Raw genomic sequence first — 11,383 nt, forward strand, 5'->3', positions numbered from 1 at the left:
TTCACACTGCTATGCTTTATCTTGGCCAGGTCGCAGTTGCAAATGAGAACTTGTTCTCAACTTGCCTACCTGGTTAAATAAAGGTGAAATAAAAATAAAAATAAATAAAAAATCCACTAGCCACAGTCCAACCCTCCCCTCCTCATCCACTAGCCACAGTCCAACCCTCCCCTCTTCATCCACTAGCCACAGTCCAACCCTCCCCTCTTCATCCACTAGTCACAGTCCAACCCTCCCCTCCTCATCCACTAGCCACAGTCCAACCCTCCCCTCCTCATCCACTAGCCACAGTCCAACCCTCCCCTCCTCATCCACTAGCCACAGTCCAACCCTCCCCTCCTCATTCACTTCCCACAACCCTTCCCCTCCTCATTTACTAGTCACAGTCCAACCCTACCCTCCTCATCCACTAGCCACAGTCCAACCCTCCCCTCTTCATCCACTAGTCACAGTCCATCCCTCCCATCCTCATCCACTAGCCACAGTCCAACCCTCCCCTTCCCATCCACTAGCCACAGTCCAAACCTCCCCTCTTCATCCACTAGCCACAGTCCAACCCTCCCCTCCTCATCACTTGCCACAGTCCAGCCCTCCCTCCTCATCCACTAGCCACAGTCCAACCCTCCCCTCCTTATCCACTAGCCACAGTCCAACCCTCCCCTCCTCATCCACTAGCCACAACCCTTCCCCTCCTCATCCACTAGCCACAGTCCAACCCTCCCCTCCTCATCCACTAGCCACAGTCCAACCCTCCCCTCCTCATCCACTAGCCACAGTCCAACCCTCCCCTCCTCATCCACTAGCCACAGTCCAACCCTCCCTCCTCATCCACTAGCCACAGTCCAACCCTCCCCTCCTCATCCACTAGCCACAGTCCAACCCTCCCCTCCCTTCCCACAACCCTTCCCCTCCTCATTTACTAGTCACAGTCCAACCCTACCCTCCTCATCCACTAGCCACAGTCCAACCCTCCCCTCCTCATCCACTAGCCACAGTCCAACCCTCCCTCCTCATCCACTAGCCACAGTCAACCCTCCCCTCTTCATCCACTAGCCACAGTCAACCCTCCCCTCTTCATCCACTAGTCACAGTCCATCCCTCCCATCCTCATCCACTAGCCACAGTCCAACCCTCCCCTTCCCATCCACTAGCCACAGTCCAAACCTCCCCTCTTCATCCACTAGCCACAGTCCAACCCTCCCCTCCTCATCAACTTGCCACAGTCCAGCCCTCCCCTCCTCATCCACTAGCCACAGTCCAACCCTCCCCTCCTTATCCACTAGCCACAGTCCAACCCTCCCCTCCTCATCCACTAGCCACAACCCTTCCCCTCCTCATCCACTAGCCACAGTCCAACCCTCCCCTCCTCATCCACTAGCCACAGTCCAACCCTCCCCTCCTCATCCACTAGCCACAGTCCAACCCTCCCCTCCTCATCCACTAGCCACAGTCCAACCCTCCCTCCTCATCCACTAGCCACAGTCCAACCCTCCCCTCCTCATCCACTAGCCACAGTCCAACCCTCCCCTCCTCATCCACTAGCCACAGTCCAACCCTCCCTCCTCATCCACTAGCCACAGTCCAACCCCCCTCCTCATCCACTAGCCACAGTACACCCCCTCCTCATCCACTAGCCATAGTCCAACCCTCCCCTCCTCATCCACTAGCCACAGTCCAACCCTCCCATCCTCATTCACTAGCCACAGTCCAACCCTCCCCTCCTCATCCACTAGCCAGAGTCCAACCCTCCCCTCCTCATCCACTAGCCACAGTCCAACCCTCCCCATCCACTAGCCACAGTCCAACCCTCCCCTCCTCATCCACTACCCACAACCCTCCCCTCCTTATCCACTAGCCACAGTCCAACCCTCCCCTCCTCATCCACTAGCCAGAGTCCAACCCTCCCCTCCTCATCCACTAGCCACAGTCCAACCCTCCCCTCCTCATCCATTCACCCTCCCCTCTTATTCACTAGCCACAGTCCAACCCTCCCCTCCTCATCCACTAGCCACAGTCCAACCCTCCCCTCCTCATCCACTAGCCACAGTCCAACCCTCCCCTCCTCATTCACTAGCCACAGTCCAACCCTCCCCTCCTCATCCACTTCCCACAACCCTTCCCCTCCTCATTTACTAGTCACAGTCCAACCCTACCCTCCTCATCCACTAGCCACAGTCCAACCCTCCCCTCCTCATCCACTAGCCACAGTCCACCCTCCCTCCTCATCCACTAGCCACAGTCAACCCTCCCCTCTTCATCCACTAGCCACAGTCAACCCTCCCCTCTTCATCCACTAGTCACAGTCCATCCCTCCCATCCTCATCCACTAGCCACAGTCCAACCCTCCCCTTCCCATCCACTAGCCACAGTCCAACCCTCCCCTCTTCATCCACTAGCCACAGTCCAACCCTCCCCTCCTCATCAGTCCAGCCCTCCCCTCCTCATCCACTAGCCACAGTCCAACCCTCCCCTCCTTATCCACTAGCCACAGTCCAACCCTCCCCTCCTCATCCACTAGCCACAACCCTTCCCCTCCTCATCCACTAGCCACAGTCCAACTCTCCCTCCTCATCCACTAGCCACAGTCCAACCCTCCCCTCCTCATCCACTAGCCACAGTCCAACCCTCCCCTCCTCATCCACTAGCCACAGTCAACCCTCCCCTCTTCATCCACTAGCCACAGTCCAACCCTCCCCTCCTCATCCACTAGCCAGAGTCCAACCCTCCCCTCCTCATCCACTAGCCACAGTCCAACCCTCCCCATCCACTAGCCACAGTCATCCCCTCCTCATTTACTAGCCACAGTCCAACACTTCCCTCCTCATTTACTAGTCACAGTCCAACCCTCCCCTCCTCATCCACTACCCACAACCCTTCCCCTCCTCATCCACTAACCACAGTCCAACCCTCCCTCCTCATCCACTAGCCACAGTCCAACCCTCCCCTCCTCATCCACTAGCCACAGTCCAACCCTCCCCTCCTCATCCACTAGCCACAGTCCAACCCTCCCCTCCTCATCCACTAGCCACAGTCCACCCCCTTCTCATCCACTAGCCACAGTCCACCCCCCTCCTCATCCACTAGCCATAGTCCAACCCTCCCCTCCTCATCCACTAGCCACAGTCCAACCCTCCCATCCTCATTCACTAGCCACAGTCCAACCCTCCCCTCCTCATCCACTAGCCAGAGTCCAACCCTCCCCTCCTCATCCACTAGCCACAGTCCAACCCTCCCCATCCACTAGCCACAGTCCAACCCTCCCTCCTCATCCACTACCCACAACCCTCCCCTCCTTATCCACTAGCCACAGTCCAACCCTCCCCTCCTCATCCACTAGCCAGAGTCCAACCCTCCCCTCCTCATCCACTAGCCACAGTCCAACCCTCCCCATCCACTAGCCACAGTCCAACCCTCCCCTCCTCATCCATTAGCCCACAACCCTCCCCTCCTTATCCACTAGCCATAGTCCAACCCTCCCCTCCTCATTTACTAGCCACAGTCCAACCCTCCCCTCCTCATCCACTAGACACAGTCCAACCTCCCCTCCTCATCCACTAGCCACAGTCCAACCCTCCCCTCCTCATCCACTAGCCACAGTCCCCTCCAGATCCACTAGCCACAGTCCACCCCCTCCTCATCCACTAGCCACAGTCCACCCCCTCCTCATCCACTAGCCATAGTCCAACCCTCCCTCCTCATCCACTAGCCACAGTCCAACCCTCCCCATCCACTAGCCACAGTCCAACCCTCCCCTCCTCATTTACTAGCCACAGTCCAACACTTCCCCTCCTCATCCACTAGCCACAGTCCAACCCTCCCCTCCTCATCCACTAGCCACAGTCCAACCCTCCCCTCCTCATCCACTAGCCACAGTCCACCCCCCCTCCTCATCCACTAGCCACAGTCCACCCCCTCCTCATCCACTAGCCATAGTCCAACCCTCCCCTCCTCATCCACTAGCCACAGTCCAACCCTCCCATCCTCATTCACTAGCCACAGTCCAACCCTCCCCATCCACTAGCCACAGTCCAACCCTCCCCTCCTCATCCACTAGCCAGAGTCCAACCCTCCCCTCCTCATCCACTAGCCACAGTCCAACCCTCCCCATCCACTAGCCACAGTCCAACCCTCCCCTCCTCATCCACTACCCACAACCCTCCCCTCCTTATCCACTAGCCACAGTCCAACCCTCCCTCCTCATCCACTAGCCAGAGTCCAACCCTCCCCTCCTCATCCACTAGCCACAGTCCAACCCTCCCCATCCACTAGCCACAGTCCAACCCTCCCCTCCTCATCCACTAGCCACAGTCCAACCCTCCTCATCCACTAGCCACAGTCCACCCCCCTCCTCATCCACTAGCCATAGTCCAACCCTCCCCTCCTCATCCACTAGCCACAGTCCAAACCCTCCCCTTCCCATCCACTAGCCACAGTTCAACCCTCCCCTCCTCATCCACTAGCCACAGTCCAACCCTCCCCTCCTCATCCACTAGCCACAGTCCAACCCTCCCCTCCTCATCCACTAGCCACAGTCCACCCCCCCTCCTCATCCACTAGCCACAGTCCAACCCTCCCTCCTCATCCACTAGTCACAGTCCAATCCTCCCTCCTCATCCACTAGCCACAACCCTCCCCTCCTCATCCACTAGCCACAGTCCAACCCTCCCCTCCTCATCAACTTACAGTCCAGCCCTCCCCTCCTCATCCACTAGCCACAGTCCAACCCTCCCCTCCTTATCCACTAGCCACAGTCCAACCCTCCCCTCCTCATCCACTAGCCACAACCCTTCCCCTCCTCATCCACTAGCCACAGTCCAACCCTCCCTCCTCATCCACTAGCCACAGTCCAACCCTCCCCTCCTCATCCACTAGCCACAGTCCAACCCTCCCCTCCTCATCCACTAGCCACAGTCCAACCCTCCCTCCTCATCCACTAGCCACAGTCCAACCCTCCCTCCTCATCCACTAGCCACAGTCCAACCCTCCCCTCCTCATCCACTAGCCACAGTCCAACCCTCCCTCCTCATCCACTAGCCACAGTCCAACCCCCTCCTCATCCACTAGCCACAGTACACCCCCTCCTCATCCACTAGCCATAGTCCAACCCTCCCCTCCTCATCCACTAGCCACAGTCCAACCCTCCCATCCTCATTCACTAGCCACAGTCCAACCCTCCTCCTCATCCACTAGCCAGAGTCCAACCCTCCCCTCCTCATCCACTAGCCACAGTCCAACCCTCCCCATCCACTAGCCACAGTCCAACCCTCCCCTCCTCATCCACTACCCACAACCCTCCCTCCTTATCCACTAGCCACAGTCCAACCCTCCCCTCCTCATCCACTAGCCAGAGTCCAACCCTCCCCTCCTCATCCACTAGCCACAGTCCAACCCTCCCCTCCTCATCCATTACCCACAACCCTCCCTCCTTATTCACTAGCCACAGTCCAACCCTTCCCTCCTCATCCACTAGCCACAGTCCAACCCTCCCTCCTCATCCACTAGCCACAGTCCAACCCTCCCCTCCTCATTCACTAGCCACAGTCCAACCCTCCCCTCCTCATCCACTTCCCACAACCCTTCCCCTCCTCATTTACTAGTCACAGTCCAACCCTACCCTCCTCATCCACTAGCCACAGTCCAACCCTCCCCTCCTCATCCACTAGCCACAGTCCAACCCTCCCTCCTCATCCACTAGCCACAGTCAACCCTCCCCTCTTCATCCACTAGCCAGAGTCAACCCTCCCCTCTTCATCCACTAGTCACAGTCCATCCCTCCCATCCTCATCCACTAGCCACAGTCCAACCCTCCCCTTCCCATCCACTAGCCACAGTCCAACCCTCCCCTCTTCATCCACTAGCCACAGTCCAACCCTCCCCTCCTCATCCACTGCCACAGTCCAGCCCTCCCCTCCTCATCCACTAGCCACAGTCCAACCCTCTCCTCCTTATCCACTAGCCACAGTCCAACCCTCCCCTCCTCATCCACTAGCCACAACCCTTCCCCTCCTCATCCACTAGCCACAGTCCAACTCCCCTCCTCATCCACTAGCCACAGTCCAACCCTCCCCTCCTCATCCACTAGCCACAGTCCACCCTCCCCTCCTCATCCACTAGCCACAGTCAACCCTCCCCTCTTCATCCACTAGCCACAGTCCAACCCTCCCCTCCTCATCCACTAGCCAGAGTCCAACCCTCCCCTCCTCATCCACTAGCCACAGTCCAACCCTCCCCATCCACTAGCCACAGTCCAACCCTCCCCTCCTCATTTACTAGCCACAGTCCAACACTTCCCCTCCTCATTTACTAGTCACAGTCCAACCCTCCCCTCCTCATCCACTACCCACAACCCTTCCCCTCCTCATCCACTAAGCCACAGTCCAACCCTCCCTCCTCATCCACTAGCCACAGTCCAACCCTCCCTCCTCATCCACTAGCCACAGTCCAACCCTCCCCTCCTCATCCACTAGCCACAGTCCAACCCTCCCCTCCTCATCCACTAGCCACAGTCCACCCCTCTCATCCACTAGCCACAGTCCACCCCCTCCTCATCCACTAGCCATAGTCCAACCCTCCCCTCCTCATCCACTAGCCACAGTCCAACCCTCCCATCCTCATTCACTAGCCACAGTCCAACCCTCCCCTCCTCATCCACTAGCCAGAGTCCAACCCTCCCCTCCTCATCCACTAGCCACAGTCCAACCCTCCCCATCCACTAGCCACAGTCCAACCCTCCCCTCCTCATCCACTACCCACAACCCTCCCCTCCTTATCCACTAGCCACAGTCCAACCCTCCCCTCCTCATCCACTAGCCAGAGTCCAACCCTCCCCTCCTCATCCACTAGCCACAGTCCAACCCTCCCCATCCACTAGCCACAGTCCAACCCTCCCCTCCTCATCCATTACCCACAACCCTCCCCTCCTTATCCACTAGCCACAGTCCAACCCTCCCCTCCTCATTTACTAGCCACAGTCCAACCCTCCCCTCCTCATCCACTAGACACAGTCCAACCCTCCCCTCCTCATCCACTAGCCACAGTCCAACCCTCCCCTCCTCATCCACTAGCCACAGTCCAACCCTCCCCTCCAGATCCACTAGCCACAGTCCACCCCCCTCCTCATCCACTAGCCACAGTCCACCCCCCTCCTCATCCACTAGCCATAGTCCAACCCTCCCCTCCTCATCCACTAGCCACAGTCCAACCCTCCCCATCCACTAGCCACAGTCCAACCCTCCCCTCCTCATTTACTAGCCACAGTCCAACACTTCCCCTCCTCATCCACTAGCCACAGTCCAACCCTCCCCTCCTCATCCACTAGCCACAGTCCAACCCTCCCCTCCTCATCCACTAGCCACAGTCCACCCCCTCCTCATCCACTAGCCATAGTCCAACCCTCCCCTCCTCATCCACTAGCCACAGTCCAACCCTCCCATCCTCATTCACTAGCCACAGTCCAACCCTCCCCATCCACTAGCCACAGTCCAACCCTCCCCTCCTCATCCACTAGCCAGAGTCCAACCCTCCCCTCCTCATCCACTAGCCACAGTCCAACCCTCCCCATCCACTAGCCACAGTCCAACCCTCCCCTCCTCATCCACTACCCACAACCCTCCCCTCCTTATCCACTAGCCACAGTCCAACCCCCCCTCCTCATCCACTAGCCAGAGTCCAACCCTCCCCTCCTCATCCACTAGCCACAGTCCAACCCTCCCCATCCACTAGCCACAGTCCAACCCTCCCCTCCTCATCCACTAGCCACAGTCCAACCCTCCTCATCCACTAGCCACAGTCCACCCCCTCCTCATCCACTAGCCATAGTCCAACCCTCCCCTCCTCATCCACTAGCCACAGTCCAAACCCTCCCCTTCCCATCCACTAGCCACAGTTCAACCCTCCCCTCCTCATCCACTAGCCACAGTCCAACCCTCCCCTCCTCATCCACTAGCCACAGTCCAACCCTCCCCTCCTCATCCACTAGCCACAGTCCACCCCCCTCCTCATCCACTAGCCACAGTCCAACCCTCCCTCCTCATCCACTAGTCACAGTCCAACCCTCCCTCCTCATCCACTAGCCACAACCCTCCCCTCCTCATCCACTAGCCACAGTCCAACCCTCCCCTCGTCATCCACTAGCTATTAGTCATCTCTGGATCCTACATGCATTAGTCATCTCTGGGCTTCTACTTGCATTAGTCACCTCTGGGATCCTACTTGCATTAGTCATCTCTGGGATCCTACTTGCATTAGTCATCTCTGGGATCCTACTGGCATTAGTCATGTCTGGGCTCCTACTTGCATTAGTAATCTCTGGGAGCCTACTTGCATTAGTCATCTCTGGGAGCCTACTTGAAAACGTCACAGAGAAGCGTTTTCCAACCGGTCAACAGAACTGTAAATAGAACAACATGATATCACTAAATACGTCATAATAACAACTCAAATGTTCAAAATGGCGGAGTTGTCCTTTGAGGTCTGTAACAATTAGCTGGGTTCCCAGGCTGGGCTAGATTGGGGTTTTTGAGGCCATTCTTGGAATATACTCCTATTGCTCAATATATCGCTATTATTACAATGATTGTTCTTATAGTATCTGTTTGACAGTGATTTCCTGTACTGATGTAATTGTTGCATGCCTTCCATACAAAATGTGCAGTGTTTGGATCTGCCAGGCACCACAACAGAAGCCTTATAGGGTCATAAAACGTCTCAAATACAGGAAGTAGCATTTTCTGTAAACACTCACTCCTTAACTGCAGGACAACGACTTCCAAAACAAACCACCTCCTTTCATCAGAGCCACCACCTTTCATCGCAGACTCTCAGATGTACACCGTGGCACTAGGTTACAGACACCATAACACTAGGTTTAGGACCAGAGCAGCACTGCAGTGGTGTTGCAGTTCCTGATCCCCATGCTACTACTACGACTGGAAAAGCTTCTCCTAAAAACAGATCAGGACTAATGTTGTATAGCTTGTCTTATACACAACAAACATTGTGGCTATACTGTATGTCTAAGACAAGCTAGTCTGTCTGTATTATTCAGGGATGCAAACTGGTGAGGGCCCAGCTGGTGAGGGCCCAGCGGGTGAGAGCCCAACTGGTGAGGGCCCAACTGGTGAGGGCCCAACTGGTGAGAGACCAACTGGTGAGAGACCAACTGGTGAGAGACCAACTGGTGAGGGCCCAACTGGTGAGGGCCCAACTGGTGAGGGCCCAACTGGTGAGGGCCCAACTGATGAGAGACCAACTGGTGAGGGACCAACTGGTGAGAGACCAACTGGTGAGAGACCAACTGGTGAGGGCCCAGCTGGGGAGAGACCAACTGGTGAGGGACCAACTGCCCAGTGGGGAGAGACCAACTGGTGAGAGACCAACTGGTGAGAGACAAACTGGTGAGAGACCAACTGGTGAAGGCCCAACTGGTGAGAGCCAACTGGTGAGGGCCCAACTGGTGAGGGCCCAACTGGTGGGAGTCCAACTGGTGAGGGCCCAACTGGTGGGAGTCCAACTGGTGAGGGCCCAAAAGGTCTGTCTTATTAGGTCTTGATCTAAGGTGAAACCTTCGCCTGTCAGTGAAACCGCCATGTTGTCAGAGTGATACTCTCAGGGATCATAAACGATTTGAATGAGAACCTTTGTACTCTCAGTTCCATACAGTGTTCCCCTAACTGCAGAATATTACAATGGGTAACATATTGAAAATAGCACATGAGTAACTTAATTCATTGATTAAATTCATGAATAATGTGTAAAGTATTGAATGTTTGTTTTATATTGAATCAAATTGCTCTCCCGCCCAAACTCAACTAGACGTGAAGGGAGGCAAAGACAAGCCTCCCTTATTTCAAATGGAAGAGGAGTAAAAGTCAAACTAACTGTTGATGCTACAGCGAAGTGGTAAGAGAACAGTTTTAAGACCCCTTTAGCAGACAACTGATTTATTAAAGTCTTAAAATCAAACTCTATTTTAGATGTACAAACAGAACAGAACCTACCTGATACTGACAAGACGGTGACTGAGGTATATGCACACAGACATACTAAATGATTGAACTTACCTGGTACTTCACTGTGAACCATGTAGAATGTAGCAAAAACTAAAGCCCCAAATATGACCAGTTGTTTCATGGTGCTGTCTGTGTGTGTTCTCTCCAGTCTCCAGCAGAATGAGTGACGGTTGGAAACTGCCATGGGAGGGGGATGTTTACACATCATCTCCGCTGACCTTCGTACTCATCACTGATACCAGGGCTGCGCCCCAACAGGAAGTGCAATAAGGATATGTAGCCTGGTCCCAGATCTGTTGGTGCTGTTTAGGTTGCAGTAATATGTTATCAGACAGTATTATCCAGAGAGACTTACAGTTAGTTCATTCATCTCCAGATAGCTAGGTGGACCAGTCATAGTCAGTACATTCATCTTCAGATAGCTAGGTGGACCAGTCATAGTCAGTACACTCATCTTCAGATAGCTAGGTGGACCAGTCATAGTCAGTGCATTCATCTCTCCAGATAGCTAGGTGGACCAGTCATAGTCAGGACATTCACCTCCAGATAGCTAGATGAAACAACCACATATCACAGTCATAGTCAGTTCATTCATCTTCAGATAGCTAGATGAAACAACCACATATCACAGTCATAGTACATTCATCTTCAGATAGCTAGGTGGGACAACCACATATCACAGTCATAGTACATTCATCTTCAGATAGCTAGGTGGGACAACCACATATCACAGCCATAGTACATTCATCTTCAGATAGCTAGGTGGGACAACCACATATCACAGTCATAGTACATTCATCTTCAGATAGCTAGGTGGATCAGTCATAGTCAGTACATTCATCTTTAGATAGCTAGGTGGACCAGTCATAGTCAGTGCATTCATCTCTCCAGATAGCTAGGTGGACCAGTCATAGTCAGTACATTAATCTCCAGATAGCTAGGTGGACCAGTCATAGTCAGTACATTCATCTCCAGATAGCTATTAATCTCCAGATAGTGGACCAGTCATAGTCAGTACATTCATCTCCAGATAGCTAGGTGGACCAGTCATAGTCAGTACATTAATCTCCAGATAGCTAGGTGGACCAGTCATAGTCAGTACATTCATCTCCAGATAGCTAGGTGGACCAGTCATAGTCAGTACATTCATCTCCAGATAGCTAGGTGGACCAGTCATAGTCAGTACATTCATCTCCAGATAGCTAGGTGGACCAGTCATAGTCAGTACATTCATCTCCAGATAGCTAGGTGGACCAGTCATAGTCAGTACATTCATCTCCAGATAGCTAGGTGGGACAACCTCATATCACAGTCATAGTCAGTACATTTTTCCTCAAAGTAGCTATCAGCAAAGCCAGAGTTAGTAAGGGGAA

The 11,383-nt window shown here is 54.6% G+C and overlaps 1 protein-coding gene across 1 annotated transcript in view; it reads right to left on the reverse strand.

Annotated features, from left to right (window-relative positions):
* si:dkeyp-73b11.8 (BPTI/Kunitz domain-containing protein) overlaps nt 1-10,190 on the reverse strand; it is a 21,751-nt gene extending 11,561 nt beyond the window's left edge. Inside the window, exon 1 of the mRNA XM_042326279.1 lies at nt 10,062-10,190. Within this exon, the coding sequence (XP_042182213.1) occupies nt 10,062-10,131 (70 nt within the window). The 5' untranslated portion in view covers nt 10,132-10,190. The remainder of the gene's footprint in view (nt 1-10,061) is intronic.
* Nucleotides 10,191-11,383: the final 1,193 nt, after the last annotated feature.

Source organism: Oncorhynchus tshawytscha, linkage group LG01, assembly GCF_018296145.1.
Source record: "Oncorhynchus tshawytscha isolate Ot180627B linkage group LG01, Otsh_v2.0, whole genome shotgun sequence".
Lineage (NCBI taxonomy): Eukaryota > Metazoa > Chordata > Actinopteri > Salmoniformes > Salmonidae > Oncorhynchus > Oncorhynchus tshawytscha.